The 27,970-nt window shown below is 46.8% G+C and overlaps 1 protein-coding gene across 2 annotated transcripts in view; it reads left to right on the top strand.

Annotated features, from left to right (window-relative positions):
• The window catches only part of LOC144165219 (monocarboxylate transporter 12-like), a 58,903-nt gene that overhangs the window by 24,697 nt on the left and 6,236 nt on the right, over window positions 1–27,970 (top strand). Inside the window, exons 3-5 of one of the 2 annotated variants that reach the window (XR_013321413.1) lie at window positions 3,770–3,913; window positions 10,661–15,657; window positions 17,698–17,941. Coding sequence is in view for 1 of the 2 variants with exons in the window: in XM_077695335.1 (XP_077551461.1) it covers window positions 3,770–3,913 (144 nt within the window). In the remaining variant the exon portion in view is untranslated. Of the gene's footprint in view, window positions 1–3,769; window positions 3,914–10,660; window positions 15,658–17,697; window positions 17,942–27,970 lie in introns of those variants that run through there. The other variant, XM_077695335.1, reaches the window with a different exon arrangement.

Below are 27,970 nucleotides of genomic sequence, written 5' to 3'. Positions count from 1 at the left end.
GGTAAGATTCTGCTAACTGAAATTCAAAAACAGCGCAAAAAGACGGGACAAGAAACGACAACACACGATCGTCTCCGCCAGCATACAAACACACTAAAAAACAGGTAGTGGCAGCAACCTTGCCACACATTGTCACGACCACGGGTGCTCGCCCAGATTCCACGATACTCGTGTTGCACGAACGTATAAGAGTCAGCGCGAGCGTGAAATCTTTGAAGCTTACCTCATTCACAAGGCAGGCGGCGATTGTGTTAGTAAGCCGTCTGTTGAATTACTAGGTAAGTAAATCCGCTACCTGGATTCATATAAAAAACCAAGCTGCATTGTCCAGAATTACCTTTTCTTGCCTGGTGCCTTTGGCCACGTCTCATATCGCTGCACTGTATCAGCATTGCTAACTTTTTGGTCAATGAACGTGTATATATCTTGTGTTTTGTGTGTATTGTTGGATGCACATCATTTTTATCATGATTCCTTCTCGCCTTCCTTCCTTGGGTGCGTTTCGCAAGCCGCGGAATAAACCAACCAATTCCTAGTCTGTGCCGTGTGTCGTCGTTTCTTGCCCCGTCTTTTAGATGCGGAGCATCTGATGCTCGAGGCAGTGTCCCTCCCTCCTTTGTCTGCCGTCCGCAATATACTGCGCATGCTCGGCTCATCTCGTGCCGGCCCAGGAAGACACCGGCAACACTGTCGCTCCAAGAGCCCGGTCCGCGCTCCACTGCACATGCTCGGTTCGTCTCGTGCCGGCCCAGGAAGACACCAGCAACACTGTCGCTCCAGAAGCCCTTAAAGGGGAAGTGTGCTCGTCTCGTGCCGGCCCAGGAAGACACCGGCAACACTGTCGCTCCAGAAGCCCTTAAAGGGGAAGCGTGCTCGCCTCGTGCCGGCCCAGGAAGACACCGGCAACACTGCCGCTCCAGTAGCCATCTCATGGTCGGGACTATGTTCTTCCCTTGTTGTTGCGCCGTCCACACCCCCACTGCGCATGCGGGTCTCTCCTCCATTCTCCTCTCCTCCAGCTGTGTAAAAGCAGGTGCGCGCGCTGCGCGGCGTTCAGTCTGCTCCCAGACACCGCTTGCGCCGGTTCTACTCAAGTGTGGAAACTACACGGAACCCCCATGATGCTTCACATCCTCCTCGTGGTTCCCCACGGGAAGATGGGGTAATTTTTTTGCGCTGTTTTTGAATTTCAGTTTGTATGCACCAACTAGCCCAGACCACTCTTCTAACACAGATTCTTCTCTGGTGAGGGAGTGTTGTTTGTGTCGCTAAGAGCCTTCCTAGCGTGGTCGCACATATCTAGTTCAGCATCTTAGGTAATTGGGACGTTTTTTACTTCTGAAGTAGGAAGCACTTCATATCTGCATGGATTTCGCTTGAGGAACATTGAGCCCTGATGTCCCGTGCGCGGTCCTGCAGACTTGTAGGCGCCTCCTCGTCTTTCGGAGGCCTTGCAAGGCCTGCCTTTGGTAGTATGTGCGTGCAGGGAAGAAATATAACCCGCATTGCCATTGAGCTTTCTGCGCGGCTGCGTCGATGGGAACGGAAAACTGTACTCTATCTGACGTGCATAATAGGCAAATAAATAAATGCACCAAGCACGGGCACACCTGAGGTAATCAGACGCCCCGATGTCCGTTGCGCAGAAATGCGGACTTGTGGGCTCCTTTTAGTCTTCCGGAGACTTTGCCTGCCCTGTTAATAGTAAGACTCTCCGTGCAGTTAAAATAATTATAATACAAAACAGATTCTAAAAAAGGGCCATCCGTGGCACGCCTTGTATATCCAGAAATGCATAATTTACGGTGTTACCACATTTGCACGATATAATAGAGTGTGAGCACGGATAATTGGCTGAACGAAAGCGCCTAAAACAAAAATAAAAGTTCGAACAAAACCCAGAAACCAAAACGTTATCTCTTCCACACCACCTTCACGTAATGAACTGGAAAATAGCGCTAGCCGGGAGAGAGAGAGAAAACGTTTATTGAAACTGCAGGAACGGGGTAGCGGAGAAAAATGGTTGGGAGCTATTGGCGGCCCTCCTATTCCGGTAGGCCGCGTGCCGCGGCTGCCATCCTCGCCCGAGAGGTCAGAACCTCCTGGTCTTTGAGCTGGCAGCTCTGCAACGCGCACTTCCACTGCTCAAGGGTAGGGGATCTGAATGGTGGAGGGTTGGTGGAGGGTTGGTGGGGCACGTCCAGACGAGGTGAGCTGTGGTGTTAGGCTCATCGCATTGGGGGCATTTAAGTGGGCAGTTAGTAGGGGATATGTGGTGGAGACTGAGGGTATTACAATAAGTGCTGGTTTGAAGTCGGCGCCAAATGCGGGCGTCAACAGCCAGAGTGTGCTAGAACGCAAACAAGAAATCGTATGAGCTTCGTACCTGAACATGGGGGTGCAGCAGTGTCTGTAAAAGGCCCACATATTGTGAACTTTTATCCGATTTCAGCAAAATCACAAGCAATTATGAAATACTAACGCTGCTGTTTCGGGTGCACCATCCAGATCACGGTTCTAGTTACCGGTAAAGGTTAAGCTTCAGGTTTATTACGCTACATTTTACTGACAACTTAAGTACTGTTGCTTAGTGTACAGCAATAAACAAAGTCTTAAACAACAAAACTTTTCCGGCTCCAGAAAAGAATTCTTCGGTAAATATGCAATATCTAACGACTCCATACAACAAAGGAAGCATTTAAAAAACATTGTATAATTACAATAGAGTACATTTATGAATTTCGCATAATAGAGACTTACTATTTTTCTTCACCCATTATCAGAAATTTCTAACCTCATCGGCAGACTTGCAATACCGCAGTTCAAATATAAACACACGAGGTCATGACGTCTGGAAAACACCTTACTTCCGTAACAATTACAAACGACAAATGCTGGCCCATAACCTTCCATCGGCTTCCAACAATTATCAAAGCATAGCCAAATTCTCACACACAAGTTCAACAATATTTTTGAGATTTGTAGTATGATTACTTTTGATTACTTCTGTTCACCTAATGTGAGATTTTTTGTATACATATTTTGGCAATTATGCTTTGAATGACCTCCATGAAATGGTATTCCCATCTTGTTTTCGGCGTGTTCTGTGCTTTTGTGAAGTACACAATTTTCATGCAATAAACTACTTTTTCTACATCATTTGTCCCGTCAACGTCAACATACTGGAACCACCTTCCGCGGGACATTGCTGCAATCGTTCATTCCTTGTTATATACTGCTGCTGTTCATAATACTGTTGTCTAACGGTATTTTTAACAAAGCGGCGTGCTTTGGATAAACACCTTTTATGTTGTTATCGTATGTACGTGCAATTTGAGCCTCTGTATTATGTATATGGCTACACATTTTGTATTACCGTGCTACGTTTTGTTGATTTTGTATTTCCTAACGCCCTCCCCTCTGCAATGTATTCACACTGATGGTATTTACAAATAAACAATAAAAAGGAGGACGAAGGCTTGGAGCTTCTTGGAGTATTCACAGTAACACGAGGGCAAAGGCAGTAGAAGGTTGAGCAGTTCGAAGGTGAAACGGAATACTAGTACTGAATTACTGTGCTCAACGTTATTTTATCCGGGTCCGTAGTGAACGGGTGTTACCTTTAATTTGCATTTCATAAAAAAACGTTTCGTGGGATATACCAGTTTCGCCATAAATGGACATTTTTCTTTAAATTATTTTTCTCGCGTGTTGCTCAAATGCGCGGGTCACATATTTGAAGCAATAACCGAGGCTCTCTGCGGTGCAGGTTTCTTTATTGCAGCTCTTCAGCGGTGCACATCGCTGTTCTGGATAGGCATCCTGGGGAGTGTTCTCGTGTGGGGAGGACTCATAGCATCGGTATTTGCGAAGGACATCGCCTGGCTCACCGTTACTATGGGGTTATTGCACGGTAAGCTGCATTTACTGTTTGTAAGTTTGTGTTCCTTCGACGTGAAAATCGGCCTGTTATGTTTTACATTTTTCGTTATGTTTTACAATCATGGTTTTGTTTCCTATGGTAGAGGTGAAAGTTTGCCGTGGTGACAGACCGTTTCCTAAATGATATCCCCCGTTTAAACGCCCAAAAGAAAGCACAGCACGAAAAGAATGCGCATAATCTAGCCAAGAGAACAGAAAGAACCACGGGTCCTTGAAAAACGTTTTGCAGTGCCGGTGCTCGAACGCATGTCTTTCTGTGGCAACACATGATTCTCATAATAATAATAATAATAATAATAATAATAATAATAATAATAATAATAATAATAATAATAATAATCACCACCAACCTATCTACGCCCATTGCAGGGTAAACGCCTCTACCGTTTATCTCCAATTATCCCGGTCCAGTGCTACCTGCGACCAATTTATCCCCACAAACTTCTTGATCTCATCCGCCCATCTGACCTTCTACCGCTCCCTGCCACGCTTGCCTTCTCTAGGGATCCACTCTGTTACGCTTAATGACCAACGGTTATCTTGCCTTCGCATTACATGCCCTGCCTACGTCCATTTCTTCCTATTGATTTCGATTATTATGTCCTTGACACGCATTTGTTCCCGGACCCACCCCGCTCTCTTCTTGTCCCTTAATGTTACAGCTATGATCTTCCGTTCCATTGCTCGCTGAGTAGTCCTCAATTTAAGTTGAACTCTCTTAGTGAGCGTCCAAGTTTCTGCCCCGTATGTGAGTGCCAGTAAGATGCAGCTCTCAAACACTTTCTTCTTCAGGGACAATGGTGGGCTGCCATTCATAATCTGAGAATACCTGTTCAATGAACTCCACCCCATTCTTATCCTTCTAATTATCTCTGCCTCATGGTTGGCATCCGGGGTCACAACTTGGCCTAAGTAGATGTATTCGCTTACCAGTTCCACTGCCTCGCAACGTATCTCAAACCGCTGTGCCACCACGAGGCTATTCATCATTACTTTAGTTTTCTGCTTATAACTTATACAGGTTCACGGTTCCACTCTGTCTGTCCAGTGCGGTAAGCATGCTGTGCAATTCCTTCCCCGAGCTTCTTATCAAGGCAACATGATAAGCAAATCTGAGGTTATTGAGGTATTCTCCTATACTCTCCTTGTGAACCTATACTCCTACCTGTTCCCAATCCAATGTTCTGAATACTTCTTGTAAACGTACTGTGAATAAATTTGGAGCGATGGTGTCTCCTTGTCTGACGCGCTTCCTTTTAGGTATTTTGCCCTCTTATGGAAGGCGATGGTAGCTGTGGACCCATTGTAAATATCCTGTAGTATTTTTACATAATGCTCGTCTACAGCCTGGTTCCGTAATGCCTGCATGGCTGCTGAGATTTCGACCAAGTCAAATGTTTTCTCATATTCTATGAAAGCCATGTGTAGGGGTTTAGTATGGTCCGCGCACTTCTATATCACCTGATTGATGGTGTGAATATGGTCCATTGTTGAATAGCCTTTACGGAACCTTGCTTGTTCTTAAGGTTGACTCAAATCTAATGCGCCAGAAATTGTGTTAGCGATTACCTTGGTAAGTGCCTTGTAGACGACTGACTGTAAGCTGATCGGCCTGTATTTTTTCAAATCCTTCATATTACGATTCTCTTGGATTAGGATGATATTCGCGTTCTTCCAAGATTACGGTACACTCGCGTTCATTAGCCATCGCGTTTACAGGTTTGCCTTTTAAATGCAGAGCATTTCAGTAACTCACGATGTCACCCGCGTTGACGTCCGTAGTCCGCACCGTCCCCTCCCTACTATATAAAAAAAATACTATCCGGCGCCCGGTTTCGATCCCTCGACCTTGCGGCCGGAACGCAATGTACATGGTGCTCTACCCACTGCGCCACAAAGCCGACACAGAAAGGGACGCAACGAACGCGCCTTATATCATTGACTCATTCAAATTACTGCTGACGAGCGCTCTCTCGTCAGCAGTTGCCACAAGTGCAACAACATTAACGTAACGCTAACTACTTAACGTCGTGCGCCCCCGGAAATGCTCTGCATTTGATCGTGCCCCTCGCGAGGGGGATGTTTCACTGCGTGTTCTCTCGGTCGCGGGACCCGTGGCGCCATCTGGTGGAGGCACGGCACAACTCGTAGCACTTTGAAAAGATGCTGCGCCAGCCAGCTGTGTGTGTGCGTGCCGCACTTGTACAAATGGCGAGTGCATTGGCTGTCCACAGAGCAAAGCATTCCTGCAAGTAAGCCGTTGCAGTCAGTCAGTCATTTCGCGATCAGATTGATTAGAAGAGTGGCGACAAGTTTCATCGCGCGTAGTTTCGGTGATAGTGGACGGATTTTTTTTTCTTTTTTTTTTCTGGACCAGACTTTGTGTGCGTGTGTGAGTGTGTGTTAACTTGTAAATATGCCCCCTCTCCCCTGTGTTCTGTAAATATGTCACCTCTATCATGTCTCTCCTCTCTCTGAATATGTCATCCTCTGCCCCAACTCCCACACCAGCAGGCGTTCCGGTGTCCACCCCTAGGTGTGACAATTTACGCCTGCTGGTGGTCTTTCCTTTCCTTTTTCTTGACAATAAATTCATTCATTCAACCTCAGCTCACGCTACGTATATCCTGTCATAGCCAAGCTAGGCCACTGCTAATTTTTAAGAGTACGATTTGCCCACCATCCTTGATAAGGTCTGCGGCTACCTGATCTTTGCCCCTTTTTATTTATTTCAAAGTCTTCCTTACTTCGGTCGTTACTTGTGGAATGTCTATCGCCTCTGAACTACTTTCTGGTTATGTATTATCCAGGATATCCGGCTACTGTACAGATCAATAAGAACTCCTCGGCTACTATGGCTATTTTATCTCTCTTTCGGATGACATTGCCTTGCTTGTCTTTAAGTGCATACATCTTATTTGTCCCCATGCCTAGACGTCTCTTCACGGCTTTCAGGCTGCCTCCGTTCTTTACAGCATATTCGATCCCCACCATATTATACTTCCGTATGTCGGCTGTCTTACGCCTATTTATTAACTTTGAAAGCTCCGCTATTTCTATTGTCTCACCTGGGGTGGAGATTGTCATGGTTTGCTGTTTCCTAATCAAATCTTTCGTGTCCTGGGAAAGTTTACCAGTATCCTGTCATGCCGTCGTGCCCCCGAAGATTGTTGCTGGCTTCCTGTGTCGTAAACTCTGCTTTCTCGGTATGAGCTGAATATTGGTTCTGCAGCGCGTTCCTGAATCATTTGCTTTACGTCTGACTGAGCTCATTAATCGGCTTCTTTCGCACTAGCTTATTCCGGTCCCTCCTCAAATATAGGCGAATTCGAGATCTTACCATACGGTGGTCACTACACCTTACCCTTCCGAGCACTTCAACATCCTGCACGACGCCAGGGTTATCGCATAATATTAATCTATTTCATTTTTAAGCTCCCCCTTCGGACTCGTCCACGTCCACTCCCGGCTCTCCCGTTTGCGGAAGAAGGTATTCGTGATGCGCAGATTTTTCTGTTCTGCGAACTCGATTAGTAGGTACCCCTGCTATTTCTACAGCCCACACCATAGTTCCCAACTGCCTTGTCTCCAGCCTGATTCTTGCATACTTTAGCATTGAAGTCTTCCATAACTACGCTATACTTTGTCTTTACTTTAGCCATGCCGATTCTACGTCTTCAAAGAAGCGTTCAACTAGCTGGTCGTCGTGGCTGGATGGGGTCGCGTTCCCCTGTACCACCATGAGTTTGTACCTCGTATTAAGCCTAATTACAAGACCTGCTACCCTTTCGTTAAGGCTGTAGTATTCGTCTTTGTTACAAGCTATGCTTTTATTGACTAGAAATCCCACTTCCAGTTCTCTTCTGTTCACTGGACCACGGTTACAAAGAACGTGTCCATTTTGGAGCTCCGTAAGGGCTTCACCTGTCCTCCTATACCTCACTAATCTCTATTACATCATATCTATTGCCTTCTAACTCATCTAAGAACCCCTCTAAACTCGCCTCGCTAGATAAAGCCTCATTCTGAAATTCCATCTACACGCGTTTTTTTTAATCCGGTGCGAATTGCCCGGCACCGGGAATCGAGCCACGGTTCTTAGGCATGCGAGATGGATGCTCTGCCTGTATGTTACCGCTGCACCTACATGATTCTACCTCTACGTTACTGAGACCAAACAGCGGAGCTGCCTTAGCAACTGTTCAAAAGAATTAGTTTTCCAAGCAAACCCAAAGATTGCGCTGGGTGCGTGCGGACTTGGACTGAGCTGGGCACGGAATGCCGGTTTCATGCAAAGTTACCCTACCGTATTCCATGCACCTTTTTTGCACTTTCGGGAAGTGTTTTCTTTCCGAAAGGCCAATACGTAAATGCATATTGATTTAAGCCACTGTTACTACAGTTTCTGTGTATTTCATGTTACTAACAGCCCACTTGACTGCGTGTGCCGTTCGGTTGATTTGATATTCTAGCCTGCATCAATATGCTTAGTGCAGGTTTGCTTATATTAAGAAATTAATTTTGTGGGACACTTGCATGCACACATTTTTCGCACGCGTTCATTTCTTCGACATCGCTGGTTAAATTTCGAAGTCGTAAGATTTCAGCATGGTAAATACATCTGTATTACAGACTTGTGTTGCGTTATTCCTAATTGCTTGACGAACATGACAATCGCCGGGTCCTTTTGTCTCAGCAGCAACAGTAATAAATAACTCAGCACCCCCTGTCTTAATGCATATGCAAAGGAAAAAGCGCATCTTCAGTGGCAGTCGAATCCTTTTGAAAGCTGCGCAATACATCTATTTTTAGGTCTTCGGCACAGGTAAATGTACGTCGCAATGTTTGGCGAATAAACCTCTCCAGCTGATGCCTAGCGCCAGTCCCGTCTCAGTGTTCTCCCTCGTGTTCTGATTCTTTCACACTTTCTACCATGCCGAAGACGTACAAGCCAACTCGCCAAAACGTCTGCGTTGAACGCAAATTTAAACGCACGAGAATCTTGATGCGGTAGCAAGTGATGGCTTCGCAAATTCAGACAAAGTACTCATTAGTTCAGTCATGCGGTGATACCATACTTCGTCCTCTCGGTCAATCGCTGTCCGTTTTTGAGAATCCGATTAGCTTTATCCAGCAACGTACCGACCACATACTCCTAGTCAAATAGTTCGAGTTGTGTCACCACGACCTGCTACGTTTCACACCCTAATGTCTAGGTTTCCGCCTTAGTGTGGCTTTTCGCCTATTTGATTGGGCGGTTGCAAAGGCTTTCACTTCTGGAGCAAAGGTTCTTGTTTTCATAACCCGCCTTCCCCCATTGCTTCCCGGTGGGTGGGAAATGAACAAATACTTGAGAATGTAGGTTGTGACTGTTCGCAGTAATGGGTGATATGCTAGTATAGGCATGGTGTAGAATAGTATTCTTGAGGTTCGGTGACGCTCGGGGAGTATCGAGGGACAGCCTATATTTTGGCAGGTTCTTGCTTCAGTTTAACCGCTTTTGTAAGCTAGCGGAGGTAATCCGATAATAAACTCCACCTGAACACCCTTCACTGTGCTCAGAGGCTCCGGCGGATGTACTAATACGCAACCGACCGGTACGGGCCACACCCCCTACCACTTCAATGCACTTCGATTGAATTTGTTTGTTTCAGCCGCAGACCAATCTGCAAAAATCACATCTAAATAGTTTGATTGTCTATTAGTGCGTACATTTTCAGAAAGATGCCCATAAAACCCAGATAATAACCAGTGCAGCACAGGAGAATAGTTGCCGCTTACTATATAGACATGCTCCATAAACTAAAGACTGGTGTATAGTTATTGTGTACAAATGCGTTTCCTTTTGCAAACCTCTGCTGCAGCAATCCGCGCAAGTGAGGCCAGCGAAATGCATAGCCTTGTATTAAGTTTTTTGCCAAACCCCCCGGTTGTAAATTATTTCGGACGTGTACTGTATAGCTCGCGTTCGATGCCGAAAGTATTGTATATTTATTTTGAGCCTCCTTGTTCTGCGTGTTTTTTTTTCGGGTTAGCATCTTTAATTGTGCTTTTACTTACCACTGCCCTCCGTAGTTTTTCGGTCCTGGGAGTACATCAGCATAAATAAATAAACAAATAAAAACCAGTGCACGCGAACGATAGTGTAAGTGATGGATATTTGGATAGAATTCGTTGTATATTGAATGCCTTCGAAAAAAATCTCCCAAGGCTTTTCACCTTTTGAAAGTGCGAGCTGTTGGAAAACGATTGGCCCGTTGTGTTGGCTGTTGGCATAAATTCACCACAAAAGACAGGATTGGAAGTAAAGTTTATACGGCTAATTATTTCGTTATCCATCTAGAGTAGATAATTTCTATTGGGGGCTATTTTCAAGGTCAAGAGAAGAATTAGACTTGAAGCTTTGGCGCCTTCCCACTTGCATCCGCGTGTTAAGCAGGTCAGTTATTCAAAGGAACCTTTTTTCACGATGAGTAGACGGAATATAAAGGCGTCGCGTGTGTGTACGTGTTCCTTCTGAGGAATGGCCACCACCCTCAACATTCCAGAGAAATAATATTTGCTTACACCTTCAGCGTAAATTCTGTGTCACCTACGTTATCAGCCAAATACATTTGCTGATCATCCACTTTTACGCATTGCTAGTTTTTACGATGCCTATAGCGCAATTTTTTTTATATTGTCGTCGTTATAACGCTGAATTCCCTATCGATTTCAGGACTGGGAAGTGGGCTGGTTCTGTTGAGCAATTTGGTGCTACTTATGCACTACTTTAAGAAGTACCGTGGCCTGGCTACGGGAATCAAGTTCTGCAGCGACCCCGTCAGCGCCATTATCTTCCCGCCAGTGCTCGTTTACCTGGAGACTACCTACGGCCTCAGTGGAGCACTGCTGGTGTTCGGTGCCCTAACCATGCATGTCACTGCCTTCTGCATTCCTCTGAAAGAAGCGCCGTGGCATAAACGCAGCACGGTGGAAGCGGAAGTTGCGACCGTCGCTCTTGGCCTGTCGCAGGCTCCACCAGCAGAAGCCAAACGCAGCTCTCACCTTAACAGAAGACAATTTCGAATCCCGGGATCGTTGCCCACCTTGCCGCCGGAACTACGTTTGCCCTCTTTTTACGTGGCCACGGTGGGTGCCGCGTTGATCGACTACATCAATGCCGTTCACCTCTCTACGATAGTCGACTACGCATTGGACATGGAGGTTCCCCGTTTGCACGCTGAGTTGACCGTTACATATGGCGCTGCACCCGAGATGGCAGGCCGCGTGCTACTGCCTCTTGCCGCCGATCTTGGCATTGTCCGTCGGCCTGTGCTCAGCGCCGTTATCCTCCTGGTCCTTGGTGCACTGTTCACCGCGACACCCCATACGACATCCGGAGCGCACGTTGCGATCAGAGTGGCCTCATCGGTGGCCATGGGAACGTGCGCGACGATGAAGCAAGTGCACATAGCCGACTGCTTCGGACCAGAGGCAGTCAACCTGGTTGCCGGCTCATCAGCGCTTATCCTCCTTCCAATGCTTCTCTGCAATCCCATGATTATGGGCAAGTCAGTTTTGATTTCATTTACCGGACAAAACAAGTTACATCATAGTTCTAATGTTGGGGAATAAACGCTGTAATACTAACGCAAATTATACTAATTATACAAATTATATAAATTATACAAATTATACGCTGTAATACTAAGCAAGCGAAAGCAAACACACACATTCTGCCGCTCTCCGGGCAATCAAGCGTGTCCTTGCAGAGAAATATCACCCCTACTCTACATATTGCTTCTTTTAAAATGGGAGAACGTTGCCAGGCTTGAGTGCAGAGCATTGTAAATTGACCTTGAGAGTTAAAAAGTAGCTTTAACGTGCCGTTGGCGGCTGTGCCCCAAGCAGGATTGTCATACATCGTCCTCGCTTTCGCATATCGTCTCATTGCGGTTCCACAAAAAAATACTGTAGGTTCCCCTACTCATCCAAATGCATCTACTGTTTTTGTCATTCGCCAAAACACCTACAAATTTATTTCAGCAAAGAGAGAATGTAAATAAAATACAACTTGGAAGTAAATGTTTCCGACAGTTCAACAAAATACATCGGCTTGAGTTGAAATGATTTACGAATAAAAATAACTTCCGAAATGTCACTCAAGAAATAACAGCAGCGCTGGTGCAATGAAGGAAGATCAGCGTACATCACGTGAAATTTTAGTCTCTCTGTGTTTACTATAGTTCGGGAGCAACCAATGGCCAACAAATAATCCGAAAAAGCAGTGTTACTACAGCGCTTGCAATGTACTGAAAAAAGTGTATGCAAAGCAAATCCTTCAGCATATGGTTGCAACAAAAATGTGAGGTTTCGCGTAAGATTTTGTTACGTGTATATTAAAAAATCCATCGTATTTTATTTGTAATTTTAAAGGTGGTGTTTGTACGGGTGCAGCGGGAAAATGTGAATTTATAAGGACATACTATTGAATTGAAATCTCAATTTGCTCGGAAACGCCGAGGTCGCATCGCTATAAAAACCCAATCTCGTACGATGTTCAGGCCTCACAAAATAGTCAGAACTGTTTGCATCCTTTCAACTAAAATTTGACCAATGGCAATTCAAATAACGGCAGTGCATGTGCGTGCCCATGGTTCCCCAAGGCGGCCCTATCACCAGCGATGTTCTTAGGCTACTGGCTCATCACTTCATGGTGGCCATGGCTCTTTGGACATCATAGGAGCAGGAAGTGTGAGAACGTCAACTCTTTTCCCGGTCGCTATGCAGCAGTTCACAGCTGCAAACACGTCATGTCATGTATGAATGAAAAATTGCTTAGGAATTGCCGACCCCTGTGTTTGTCCTCGCCACTTCGCAGCCGTCACGACAATTGCCCTAGTCAGGTCCAGTTGCGGACTTCTCCGTGGCATACCGTGGTTGTTTGTCGCCGCAACTGGGTAATTGTGATACCGCCTAGAGAAGACCCAAAGACGAAAAGCAGACGTGTAACGAGTGTTTGTGCGTCCCCTTCTGTGTGTCTCCACGACCACGACGGAAGCATAGCAGTGCATATTTTTTACCGCTTCCCGCGAAAAGCAGACAACGCGCCTCGCAAAGCATTGTGGACACCACCCGTGCAAAGTGGAAAAAATTGACGCCCACCATGCACGTTTGCCCAAACCACTGCGCGGAAGACGACAACTACCTTCCAGGTCAGAAGCCGCTTGATTTTTCATTATAATGAAGCCGCATTGTATGCTCGCTAAGTACTTTCTGTCGGTGCGCTCACCCCGTGTGGTCTGCTCGAACTTGTAACTGCCCTCTTCGGACCAATATTATGCGCAAAAAAGTATCTTTTATGCGGTACTTAGGTCAAGGTACACGTTTTAATGAAGCCTTGATATAGAGTTTTTTACTCCATTATTTTACATCATTTTTTAATCCGTACTTGAAGCAGACCTCAAATGCGCATCTCAGCGGTCGGCCCACGCGCAGCGCAACCTACTTGACGCTCAAGTCGGTGAATGACAGGACACCCGCAGGTTTGACTGCTTCAAGCAGCGAGCGCGCGATGTTATTGTATTGCGCATGCTAAGTCGCCTTTTATTTTAGTTTTATCGCACGTGAGCTTCCAGTTTAGTCGCTTCCCGCAACTAAGCTGTGCGTGTTCGAAACGCCCGTAGTGATCCGCGCGATGGCTAACCAAGTAGTACCAAGTTGTACTTATTAATTAGCAAACGTCGCGGGCGCCTGCAAATCAAAACAGTCAAAGGTGGGTCTCATAGCAGACAAATACGAAATTGCGACAAAAAGCATGTACCGCAAATTAGCGTGCGCCCGGAATGTAGAGCAATAATTTAAAACAAAGCCCGATTGCATAAAACCTGACTGTACCCACGGCTACCGAGCGCCACAGTCATTACGCCACGGCATAATATGTTCGCCTAATAAGTTTATCTGGCACCTGTAAGCTGCGTGCTGTTATTGTTGACATAACAAGTCAGATATTTTGTGCAAAAACATTGGCAGCAATTCGATATAAACGAAGTCGTGTTTAACAGACCTTTTTTTGAGTGCTGAGCTGATATGTACAGTGGTTTGCATGTAAAATTGCGTGTTGCGGCTAATGATATCCTGAACTGGGTCTTCAGGCTACTAATAGAGGAGGAAGCTGCCAAAGAAAAGAGCTGTTCCAAGTCAGGACCTGCCAAAATCATCAACCTATGACGCAGGGAAAGCTTCCCGACATGAACAGCTGAGCGCCGAAAGGCAGCTGAGGATGCACCGGTCCACCATCGACCACTTTAAGTATAAGTTAAAAACCCTGCTCTAAAAATGTGCAGAGTGCCCATTCTTTTCTACCTTACTTGTAATCAGGGCAGGTGGACGTCTGTATCCGCATGAGGCTGCCCAGATGTTCTTGACACGCCAATGATCACCACTGCTAACACTTGTGTGGTGCAGGTGACACAACATTGCTCATTTTTATGCCAATTTAACCAACATCATTATTCGTGCCAACCTGGGACACCATCATTTTCAAGGAGGAAGGAGTGTAGGAGCGCCAATTTCTGACAGCTTGTGTCCAAGTCAGCCACCACACCCAACAGCAACCGTTGGTAGTCATGGCACCAAAAGAGAGGGCGCTTCTTGCACACTAGGTATTCGACATCTTTGAGCCTACTTTTGCTTATTCCTGCCGAAAATTCCGTAAAACAAATTTAGGCAGTAATGCCATTGTGATTTGGCCAACAGTAACACCTGTTGACATACTGCTGTGGGATGATGATGTTTCTCCGGGGGCAAAATCCTATTCAGTAGACCATAATGTTGAGGCTTTAAAATGAGTAGAAGAATCCCGGCTACGGAAATGTGCTACTTCGAAATATGTGGGTATTGCTCCAGCCGCATGACTGCTCGGACGTCGTAGTAAGATACTGCCATTCTTTTGTTCACTGTTGGGAGCATACACCACTGACACACACAACGTACACAATGAAGTTACCCTGGCTCGATTACGGATAGGCCAACACACGTGCAGCGCACTCCCACCTGCTCGCGGGACTTCCATGACCTATGTGCAGCAGGTGTGGAGAGGCCCCATCCATGATCCAAGTGCTACTTCAATGTGAGGCACTTGACACCACACGACGCAAACCCTTCCAACAACTACACAGACAATACATCCTGTTTTACCCATCATATTTTTAGGAGACGAGCCCATGTTTTTTTATCAAGCGTGTTTTTAAGTTTCTCACTAATGTCAATATTTTACACCTCATCTCTTATCATGCATCATGAAAACCTGGTCCTTTACATCAGTCATCTTTATTAGCTTGTGTTTTACTTCGTTTATTTTTACTGAAATGCTTCACTTTTACTTTCATGTCACCCAAATGAAGTAATCATTCTTTGGCGCTGTTTGCCCTCAGTCGACCTTGCGCCATAAAAATTCAAACATCATCATCATCCCCATTCTTTTTTTATGTGAGAGTTTGCCTTATGGCATGACAGTATATACACAACATCGCAATGCTTTCACGCAGAAACGCCAGCCGAGACCGGTAATGAGGGCCCCATATCCACCGATGTAGACCAGGGGGTCTCCCAGGCTGTAGCCCTGTGCCCTGGAGGTGTTGCAGACGAGAGATTTGAAGGGCAGGGCAGGTCCATAGAAGGTGGCTCGTGTCGGCTTCGGACGCAGAGACCGTACGGATGCAGGGACCGCAGGTGCGTGATAGCAGACAGGCCAAGCGTGGTCACTGTTGGGGATAAGGCCATCCCAACTCGAAGCCTCCGCAGCAGGACCTCCTCCCAGGGAGCGAGCCCACTGGGGAGGTCAGTTCCACGCGGTGGAAGTAAAGCACGCGTGGCGCGGCGGAGGTGTCCACCCTAGAAGAACTGCTGGTGGAAAGTCCACCAGCAGTTCTTCTAGGGTGGACACCGGAACAAGTGGTAGCGGCCGTGGAAGGTCTATACGGCGACAGGCGCGATCCGCCTCTATGTGGGCAGGAAGAATGTCCCGGCTAACCTAGAACACACGCACAGGGCATGGGTAGGTGTCTAGGATTGCGTGAATACGTGCCGACATGCTAGTGCTACGCGCAACGCGACGTAGATCACGTATCGCTGTCGTTGAGTCCGTGTATATTTCCAGTTTCACGCCAGTTGTTGCTGTTGATGCAAGCGCTTGGAGCCCATCCCGAATTGCAGTAAGTTCTGCCAACAGGCTTTGTAGAGGGCGGAGGGTCTTGCAGGCGTAGCACTGGTTTAAGGTTGGGTGAGAGGGACAAGCCAAGGCTGTGGTTACGAGACAGTCGTGTGCCCCGGCGTCCACGAAAGCCTGCATGACTCGTGTCCGCGTCGCAGGAGCCCAGTGACGGACATGAAGGAAGGCTGCATCCGGAGGTTGATGAAGGCCAGAGGTTCGGACAAGTAGCCTTGCAGAGGCTTGTTGTCCATCACCTGATGGTAGAGCCAGGGTGGTGTAGCCACAGAAAAGGCTGGCATCGTATCAGGAACGTGGCCCATATATGCAGCGAGAGCCGCTGCTTCCGGTACAACCCATTCTCTTGTTGTCTGTGTGGAAATACCGCGTGTGTGTCAGCATGGGGTTAAAGCAGCAACAGCATGTATTTCTTGGTTTCATTTGCTGTTTTGTATGCTATTTCCATTTATAGTGAAATATACCAGACACAGTGAACGTTTATTCAGGCACGTATGCGCTGAAACCAGCCAGACATACACAGGCAATTCAAAGCTTTAAAAGCTTGCGCGTGGGCGGCCACATTTCCTGCTGAGGAGCACAGGGATCTGGATTCAAAACGCAAAATTTTCTAAAAGCCAAAATTACTTTCTTATTTTAATTTTAATCTTCTGGGCCAAGTGTAACCTTGTGATACCCAAAGAGAAGCCGAGAAAAAGGCCCTCTTGTAATAAGCCACCGACGGTTGTCCCTAAAATGACTAAACTAGCACTTATGCACAGTTTGAAGAAACCAGCCGTTTGATAACATTGCTTTTATGTACTGCAAGATGATCCTTTGCAGAAAATAGGTTGCTAGTGAACTATTGTCGGGTCATTTTAAGTGCGGGAGAACATTATGGACCCGGCTTGCTTCACTGCTCGTATGTGATCACGGAGTAGCGCAGCGAAAGAAACTCCGAAAAATAAAACCGATTCCACTGGTTGGGACCAAAACTGGATAACTTGTTTTACGAAGCTAATGTGTGTTTCATTGCGCTACAGAAACCTGAAACAAATTTAGCAAATTTCACTGCTGTTTTCTGGAAAGCGTACTGGAAAGCCTCAAATAATCCAAACTCATCATCGATCGAACAAAGCGCATCACTACACAATTGCCCAGCAAAGCATAAAAAGATCTGCAGAGTTTTTTTAGGCCTGATCAGTGGCTCCAATCTGCCGGTTTTTTCATTACGGTATGTTGAGTCCCTGTTCTGAGTGCCAATATTTGGTTGCGCCCTCAAATAAGTCACACAGCCCTTCCCATTTCATAGGTGAAGTATGCAGATCGTTTGAAAACCACTCCATTGAACAATTACACTTTCATGATAGCTGCGAAGTTCCCATCCACCAAAATTGCGGCAAGATGTGGACTTCGGAGCATTTCCAATAAACCAAGCTGTATGTCATCTTCGCGGTCACATAAAGCGCAAAGCTTGCTCGTGCTAGTTACTTGAAAGAAGCACATTATTCATCACCTGGCACCAGAACTGCCTGTTTACTTTTTTTTCTTTCCTTTTTTTGCAGGATGTGCATGGGAACCCATTTTCACTCCCGAAAAGCAAGGCAATGCTACTGCCGTTGCAGAACTGGCGGCTCCAGCTCATGTAACAATTGAGAAGGGCTCTTCAAATTACATCTGGAGCACTTGGAGAAAAAGATGTCTACACCATAAATGGTCCAATTGTTCATTCCTTTATCGTATTAGCCTCACTAGAGTTGCTGCATCTGTTTACAGCCCTCATCGGTGCAGTCCATTCCTGAAGAACAAAACAAACGTTGATTATTAAATACTAAATTGTACTTAGGTGTGCGTTACTTTTAGAGAAAATGCCGACATATTTTTCAATAGCTCTCCCCTTATCACGCAAAATCAACCCCTGCACACTTGCTAGACTGCAAGCTCTGGTCGACTAAACGAAGTTAACTCAAAAGTCGCTTAAAATAGCCCCCTTTGCTTTTTTGAAATTCAATCATGCATAACTCTCTCAGGAGGGGCACCAATTTGTAAACGCTGCTACAGCATCAGACTATGACCAAATATCAAGAATAAGAAGTAAATTGATCGGCTTACCGCCAAACGCTGCAAGCTAAGCGGTTTCCATTCTTGCTCTATCGTAACGCCTTCCAGACGATTACTCTTAGTTCTGCTGTACAACGTGCATCGGTCAGAGCATGATTGGCCTTCTCGTTAGCGGTAAGGTGTGGTTAAGCAAAAACAGCTTTTTGTATTGCAGATTGTGAATGCGCGCCGCGACCCTTGCTTATTGCTGATCTATGCAACATCAGGACGTTATGAAAGCGAGAATTAGGCTGACTACTTTTACATACTAGTGCAACACAACTACAAACTGACATTATTGTTTCAAGTTATTTAAACTGACTATAATGCGACATAAATTACAATGGTGGTATCAAACAAACCGAAGGCAGGCATCATAACAGTAAGCACAAAATAAAAATCAGGCGGCATTGTGGAACTACACACAGTGCCACAACATATACAAAACTTACTAAAGACAGTACTAATGCAATGTGGCATAAAAGGCTGTTTAAATTCTACGCCGATTGTTGCCTACAGAAATTGGCCAGCTGAACATCCATACCTCTAGCATACGGTGTTTCCGTTTTTCGCCACCATCTAAAATGCAGAGTCCACCAGGGCGACCGAGCCCACTGCGTAACAAACCCAGTTCGACAGCACACAATACAGCGCACAATCTAAAAATCTGCCGATATTTAAAAGAACAGGAGTAGCGCATTTTTCTGTAGTTTGCACGCTCACCAGATTCATAAGGTTACGTTGATGCCATATCACAGCCTGAACAGTAGTAGTTAATACTCCACGGCGTACCGGTAGCATTTAGTGACGGAGGCAGCAAGGTGCTTGCACTCTTTTTACAGCCCTGGTGCTCACGAGCAGTGCCCTTCAACGATCTTTTGCTAGCTAGGGCCCAATTCTCCAAAACGACGGGCCGTCGCTTTGAAACGACGGGGTAGCGCCATTGAAATGTATGTGTTCTGGGGTTGGGGCCGTCGCTTTGACGCGTTCAACGTGAAGCAGGAGCTGCAAGAAAAGCACTGTGGCAAGGACGCGAAGCGACACCCAATGCCCTCCGTCATTTCACTTGTCGCTTCGCGTCCTTGTCACAGTGCTTTTCTTGCAGCTCCTGCTTCACGCTGAACGCCTCAAAGCGACGGCCCCAACCCCAGTACACATACATTTCAATGGCGCTACCCCGTCGTTTCAAAGCGACGGCCCGTCGTTTTGGAGAATTCGGCCCCTAGAGAGGCAGCTCATCTTGAGTGAAATGCGATGCGCTTCTCGGTCGCTCCCGACGTTTGCAGGCCCATAGATTCAATCTGGGCTGTTTTCATCGCTCCGATCTTTGACCTCGATCAAGATAAGCTCGACAGTTGAAATCTTGCGCTCTTGCTCGCCAAAGACAACGCTAATTGACGCTGCAGCCTAAAGATCTCAGTACGATTGTGAGAGAATCTTCGACGGATTAACTACTTTGCGACGGCATTTTGGTTGTTGGGATTAATGTTGCCAGAATGCGTCGCGCACCCTGGAGTTGCGAATGTTTTCACGCAGCAAAAGGAAATGCTCCAGTCTTGAAAGCAAACCAAGTTTATTGGAGCGAACTTGTGCACCCCTACCAACTCAAAGAATGCGAAGAATACACAGGCGGCGAAGCAGCAGTCAAAAGATGACGTGCGCAGACGAGAGTCGGCGAATCGAATACCGCGGTGGCTGCGGGGGGAGTATTTATTTTTCGGCGAGATCGTTTACCGAAACGTCGAATAAGAACGAGAACACAGGAGATCAAAGATTATTCTACGCTAGAGACATCAGGGCCAAACACTTTCCTTATCAAAACGAGATTGCGCGAGCGGCATTCGAAAAAAAGGAAAAGATACATGCACGTTGCTTGAAACACTGATAACCCATCATAGGAAATATAGCTCTGAACTTTACACAATAACCACAGCGAAACAGAAAACGGACACACGACGCGGATTATCCGCATCATCCGTTTCTTGTGTCCTTTTTTCTTTTTGCTGTGGTCATCGTGTAAAGTACAGCGCAATTTGTTCTATGATGTCTAGATACCAAGTAGCCCAGCACCAAGCTTTATTGAATGATAACACAGCCCGTCACCCCCGAATGGTAAAAGAAAAACAGAAGTATAGAAGCAGAATGCATGGCTTGCAGTAATATTCATAATTATTCTGTTATTTTCGGTCAGCGGGAAGAAAGTGTGGCTGAGAATAATGCAGATGCCCCCGCAAAACACCTGTAAGTTCAACAAATGAACGACTTGACCCGTTCAGTTCACCACCGTTTTCTGTTCACTTGAAATGATTTTGTTAAAAGTTGCAACCCTGCGCACGCGAACACGTGCGGCTTTGCGTACGCAGACATTACTGCCGTTCATTTTATGTGTAGGTTTTTCCCACCCTGTGCGGGGTGATGTGGCTACGAACTTGGAACGGAAAATATTTGCAGGCACTCACCTTCACTTGCACGTGCCTCCAGTTTCTAAAAAGTTAACCACTCCGTATAAGGCCATCTAGTCCCCTTCCTGTCGGGAGGAGTTTTACCAACACGCGATTGTTCTAAAGGTGCCACGGCTTTTTGGTGGGTCCAGGAAAGTAACGCCGCCTTCATTTGTCTTACCTAACACCATGACGCCTCTCGTGTCAATTATTCTGCAAACAGTGAAGGAGAGGGACCAGCAGGCATTGGTCCCAAGAGCTGTATCTACTGTATTTATCAGCGTAGCACAAACAAACTTCATCGATTGCTTTTAGAGAAACATTCCGGGAAACCGCTTGTATTGTTCGTAGGGCTGGCTAATTTACTATTTTCCGAATCTGACTCCTTAAGGGACACTTCGTTGCTTTTGAAGACTTCTCTACTCATTGTCAATACAAAAATGTATTTTTACCAAAATACCTGTCGATGCAAATTTAAATTATCAGTGCGGCATTTAGCATAAAATCCTTTGCACAGTGCAGATCCACGTTCACTAGCATGTATTGTACATCGAGCATTTAAGGGCTCGAGCACAATCTCGTGGCAGCAAAATCGTGGTTTTTCCATAACTTGTATGGGAATATTTCCCTTATAGTTAGTTGGGGTCGGCCTGCTTTCGGTCCTATCAGGGCATTTAGTTAAGGAGACGAGATTCCGGGATGTAGCCCCAAAACCATGGCGCAGGGTGGCGCTGGCGTTTTTTCTTCTGGGGAGAGGATATGCACGCACGCTCGCTCTTTCCATACTGGAAAGAGCGGCTGCGGTGAGCAGTGAACAAGTTATGACAGGATTTTCCCGTTCTGTTCGAGGTGATGTGGCTGCGAACGTGGAGCGGGAAATGTTTGTAGGCACTCACCTCCCCTTGCGTCCGGTTTCTATGGTTTACAGTGTACATTCATTAGTGTATTGAGAAGCATGTATTGTACCTCGACCGTTTAAGGACTCGAGTAAAATCACGTTGCCACAAACTCGTGGCCATCAAGTGACTTGTATGGCGATATTCCCTTAAAATGACGATTGTGCAACAAAGGAATTTCTTGGACTTTGCTGCACCATCCGTTGTTTTCCCGCTGCGTGGTAGTGAGCTAGACGATGACGGCCGATTGCCCGTGGGGTGGGTGTACAGTACTGTGCTGCTTTTCTAACGTGGTTGTCCACGCAATCAGAGGTGAGCGCGCGGCGATAGGCGACCCTGCCCGGTGGCGTGGCTCGCTGGAATCCGTAGTGACCAATCTCTTCGCACTCAGTGCTGTACGGTAGCAGTAAGAGCATGAGCAACACCGCTATTCTATTCGCATGCTAGTACTCTCATTGCAGTGTAGCAGGTTAAAAGGTTGATGTAAACGTGTTGGCAACTACGAAACTGCGCCGTGTTCGTTGGTGATTCTGTAGCCCAAAATATTGATGTTTCCGCGAACCCCGGATTCTGAAATTCAGTACATATGCAGAAGCTTGAGTAGGCTCGATACCACGTTTCTTCTTAGTGTTCGATTTTTTGTAATACCCAATCCCCACTCTCCCACGCTTTAAGAGTTCTGGATGTTGCTGTTATGTATTTTTTGCAGGAAAAGTATCCTATGCTTTGTGTGTAAGCGCTTTGGGTTTTTGTTTAGTCATCTTTCCCTAGTAAAGGGTTGCACATGAGGCAGCCCAGCGCACCACGAAGACAGACTATAAGCATCTGCTTGAGAGCTGTGTAGGGGTAGTCCTGTTGTATTCATAAAATTGTTATTAAAATACGTTGTGTTGCTACATTTAATTTTTGCATTTCGTACATTCTTTCTTGCATTCCCTGAATTGCGGGGTTGCGTAGGCGACCGAGGTGGGAGGAAGCTGTAGACTCGGTATGCAAGGGCTTTCCATAGTTATTCTGAGTGGATAGTCCCGGTCAGCATTTGTGGATAGTCCCGGTCAGCACCGCCGATGACAGCGCCCGCCCCCGCAGCGCAGTCGTGTTCCATCTCTGATGTCGCTTGGAAATGTGCTCCATGCCACGCACAGCAGATAATGATTGTAGGATGCCATTGGGGTGATGATAGTGGTGCTGTAACCCGATTAAAATGCCTGCGGGTGTACCGGAACCTTGGAAGGACGCGACCATAATTCCAATCCACAAGAAAAGTTACATCAGGGACTTGAAAAAGTACATTCCGATCAGCTTACTCTCAGTCCTCTACAAGGTAATTACCAAGGCAATCGCTAACGTAATTTCTGCCACCTTACATTTCATTCAACCGAATGGTTGATTGTTGGCTTGTTTGTAGGGTTTAACGCGCCAACTCAACACAGGCGATGATGCCTGCCGTAGTGGAGGGCTCCGGATTAATTTTGACCACCTGGGAATCTTGAACTTACGCCGCGATTTCATACACACGGCCGTTTTTACTTTTCGCCCACATCAGATAAGCGGCCACCGCGGCCGCGAATCGAACCCGAGTCCTCATGCTCAGCAGCACAACGCCTTAGCCACTCAGCCGCCGCGGCTGGTGGACAAACTAATGAACAAGCAGGGTTTAGTGAACGCTAATCAACAACGTACAATATTCGAACAATTATTCAGGTGATAGAGAAATGCACAAAGTATACTCAAGCCCTGTACATAGCCTTCATAGATTATGAGAAAGCATTTGACTCGCTTGAAACCTCAGCAGTCATTCAGGCATTGCGGTATCAGGGTGGAGACGAGCATACCGTAAGAATACTTGAGGATATCTACAATGAGTTCGCCCCTACCATCGTCCTCCATAAGTAGAACAGTAAAATATCTATAAAGGGCGTCAGACAAAGACGAATCTTTCCAATGTTATTCACAGCATGTGTGCAAAAGGTATTTAAAACATTGCATTGGAAACAGGGGGACGTGAAGGTTAAGGCGAATACCTCAGTAACTAATTGCAAAGCATGCTTACCCCACTGGACAACCACAGTAGGACCGACGGCCTGAAAATTAATACGCATAAATCTAAAGAAATGCTCAATAACCTAGGGGGAGCACAGCGGTTTGAGATGGGTGGCGAGGCAGTGGAAGTGGTAAGCGAATATATCTACTTAGGCAACCTACTTAAGCAATCCCGTATCCCAACCGTTAGGCAGAAATAATTAGACGGAATGGGATTGAGTGCATGTAACAGGCATTCTCAGAAAATGAATAACAGCCTATCATCGTCCCTGCAGAAAAAAAGTATAGGACAGCTGCATCTTACCGGTGCTCACCTACGGGGCAGAAACTTGGAGGCTCACTAAAAAGGTTCAATTTGAATTGAGGACGACTCAGCAAGCAATGAAACGGAAGATGATAGGCGCAACATTAAGGGACAAGAAGAGAGCGGAGTGGGTCAGGGAACAAACGCGTGTTAAGGACATACTAGTCAAAGTTAAGAAAACGAAATGTGTGTGGGCAGGGCATGTAATGAAAAGATAAGATAACCGTTGTCTTTAAGGGGAACCGAGTGGATCTCTAGGGAAGGAGAGCGTGGCACGGGGCGGCAGAAGGTTAGAAGGGCAGACGAGATCAAGAAGTTTGCGTGGATAAAGTGGTCGCAGTTAGGACAGGACCGGGATAATTGGATATATGTGGGAGAGACCTTATCCCTGCAGTCGGCGTACATAAGGTGATGATGATGGTGACGCGAGGCGCTGACAGCGAATGATGCTGCCGCCTTTACACGTTGACAGCATGTAACGACAATCCTGACTGCAAGTTTACAGGCACAAAATAAGGCAGTGCCGGTGCGACATTGAACGTCTATCCCCAATGCGACGCCGTAAGATCCGTCGCGTTGGGCGGCTGTGACACCTATATCGGCACGCTGTTGCAGTAGTTTGGCACTGGTATTTGCCACCCATCAGCATCACTATGAAACTTGCACCTCATAGACGCAAGTTGGACGCTATCTTTACACGCCATACATTTGACCATCCAGGACGGAAGAACGACGCTTTCATATCTTTAGTGACTACAAATTCCAAATGTACAGGATAACCTCTTATGGTCCCCCCGAAATCAGGCCGCTCGCCTTCATTGAGAATCCATCCGCATCGTTCGTCACGTCAGCGCAAATTCATTGCAGTTAAAGCTGTTTCTCGCGCCGTAATCCATGCTACAGAACAAGGCCGAAGTGTCGTCGACTTCGCCACCATGAGCGCCGCTCGAAGTTCCGACAACTATAATTCTAGCTGCACCGCGCGCGCAATACCATCCTGGTGTTTGAAAGTGTTGGCTCAGTGATTGGGACTTGCCCTCCCGGTCCTACGTCGACCGGCCGTCCTCGTCGCCATGTGCCTTGCCGGAATAACGGGACCGTCTTTGACGTCCTTCATTCTTGGTCTAGTTGTACGTGTGCTGCGCCAATCTGCTTTTTCTGCGCCATCCCGCTCGAAAAACCAATAGTACACCAAAACTGCTCACAAGCAGTGCCGGAATATTTGAGCCATTTGTGAAATGACGTTAAATGCCAGTCCCATTGCTTAGGGAGCAGCAGGGATTCATTCTTTCATCCGCAATTCCGGACGTTGCGCGCTCCGGCGGTTTAGCCGGACATTGGAGTAAAGTTGGGGGGCCGGTCAACGCGCAAACTTTGCCCGGACATGCATCTTCACCGCACAACACGTCGCGACATGAGCCATGCGGAGTGACCAGCAGTCGTGGTAAACTTCCCTCTTAGTGTCAAACACAAAGAATAAAATAACTGTGCGCTTCAGTCAGAGCTCTCAAATTTATCTTCTCAACTTTATCAAAAATTATCAACATATAGTTTCCTCGCTGTAGCCGCACTCGTCTCAGCTGTGAGCAATCTAAGGTGCCCCGCCATACTGCGTCTTCGCTTCACACACGCCGACCCCGTTTTCCCGCTTCAGCCACCACTGTTGATATTGTCACTCCCCTTCGTCCTTGCGAGGACCATTGCTACCTCTTAACCTGAAATGGAGCCTTATTTACTTTACCTGAAGCGATGCCCTCCGCACGGCTATTGTTCGAGTTCTCATCTCACTCTTGGTCAGCCGCTATGTCCCCTTCACAATTACTAGTGACCGTGGTCGTCGGTTCAATGCCACGTTTTCCGCTAACTTATCTCCACTCCGTGGCGTCAATCGCATAAGCACGACCACATCTTTCCACCAAATATCAAACGATGTCATCGAACGTTTCCATCACGGTCTCAATGCTTCTCTCATGCATTTTGATTTTTCTCCACGATGGATATAGCGCCTTATTCTTGACATCCGCGAAGCGTTCACTGTGTTTCTTCAGGCCGTGGTGTAGAGCACGGGTTTTCAACACTCTCCGAGTCTTTGTCGAATTATTCGAGCGCTCGCGAAGTACCCATCCGGACGTTCCCGTCAACGCCTCCCATATGACGAGTGCTAGGCGTGATGTTGCCCCCCGCCAACGACAGTCTTCTCGTCGTTCCTACATCCACGCACGACGTTGAGAGCTGCCCGCACGTCTTTGCCGCGACGCTGTGCGCACTCATCTACTACCCGAGTACGACAATTAGTTTCCGGTGCTCAAACGTACACCGAAATTGTGCCTGTCCTGCCGCTCATTAACGGCGGCCTCCGTTGTTCACCTGAAGCGTCCGCACTTTGGCTACGACTCTATCGGCACCAGAGCTATTGCATGTCCTCACCATCTCCTATACAGCCCTTCGTCTCTTGGTTCTCTCTTGGGCACACGCATTTGTCTTGATGTGACGTGTGCCGGAAGTGACGTGTTTGGGACGTCCTTCGCTTAATTTGTGCTTCGCTTCACGGTCGCCTGCGATACAGCGAGCACGAACTAGCTCGTTCCAATGTCTTCTTAAGCCTTAAGTAGGGATAGTCTGAGTCCTATGCCTGTGTCGGTAATACAGCTTCTGCCTCAGTTTTGTTTAATTTCCCCCAAGCAAAGTGATGTTGCAGACGGGTTTTTAGAACGTTTAAAGTTTACAAGGTCCGGGAAGCGCTCGCGGTAGCGGGGCTAGCGGAACCGTTGGCGGCAGGGTGAAAAGAGACAATATAAAACTCCTTGGGAGGTGTACTTGGAGGTGCGTCAATGTACGGCTGATGGAGCACCGTGCTTCACTCAAGAATAATCATTTTGCGTATATCACTCGGCACTGTAAGGCCCACGAGGAAAACAGACAAGAAACATGCAACCCATTGTATTAGGACACGTGTATTCTTTTGCGCCACAATGATGAGTTGTCAAGAGAGTTGGGGCAAGCGTTTTATATAAGAAAAAGTGAAGGGAAGTGCATTAGCCATGCTTCTGTGACACTGTACTATATGTAATTTGCCTTGCTGTCAAAGACGATGCCTTAGGTTGTGTTTTTTTGGGGGGGAGTGGGCTACGATAAGATTGTTGGCGCACTGCTGTAGAGTGATGACGTTTAGTGACACGTGTGGTGTATGATTCTATATATGTGTGTTTTCTTTCGATTAAAGATTTAGTTGAGAGTCAGCGCCGTATTGTGACCCCTCTTCTTTGTCGTTGTGTTGTTAAGCGCTGTTTAGGATGGATGAAAGTCCTGCGCTGGTCGAAATGAAAGGAAGCAGTACATGACCGGGTTTTGCAAACGGTGAGGACACGTAGGTACAGATACCCGGATGTCAGCAATATGTAAACTCCTTCTTGAGGAGTTAAATAAACCTGATAACGGCGTATTGCTCCTCCCACATCCGGGACATCTGTTTTTCCAAAACCGTCGCAGTAACAGGTGCAGCCGAATTAATTTATTTTGTTGGATATTATTCCTTTATTGCTACATGGCTGAGTAATACTGCGTTTCCCCCAACACAAAAAGTTGGCTGCAGTTCATTGCCGTACCCTTCGTGCAATAAAGCGCGCGCGCGCGCGCGCGCGCGCACGCACGCACACACACACACACACACACACACACACACACACACACACACACACACACACACACACACACACACACACACACACACACACACACACACACACACACACACACACACACACACACACACACACACACACACACACACACACACACACACACACACACACACACACACACACACACACACACACACACACACACACACACACACACACACACACACACACACACACACACACACACACACACACACACACACACACACACACACACACACACACACACACACACACACACACACACACACACACACACACACACACACACACACACACACACACACACACACACACACACACACACACACACACACACACACACACACACACACACACACACACACACACAC

The sequence above is a fragment of the Haemaphysalis longicornis genome, unplaced genomic scaffold, assembly GCF_048455015.1.
Source record: "Haemaphysalis longicornis isolate Haplotype H1 unplaced genomic scaffold, Haemaphysalis longicornis Haplotype H1 scaffold_14, whole genome shotgun sequence".
NCBI lineage: Eukaryota > Metazoa > Arthropoda > Arachnida > Ixodida > Ixodidae > Haemaphysalis > Haemaphysalis longicornis.
This window is presented reverse-complemented; position numbering and strand designations above follow the sequence as displayed.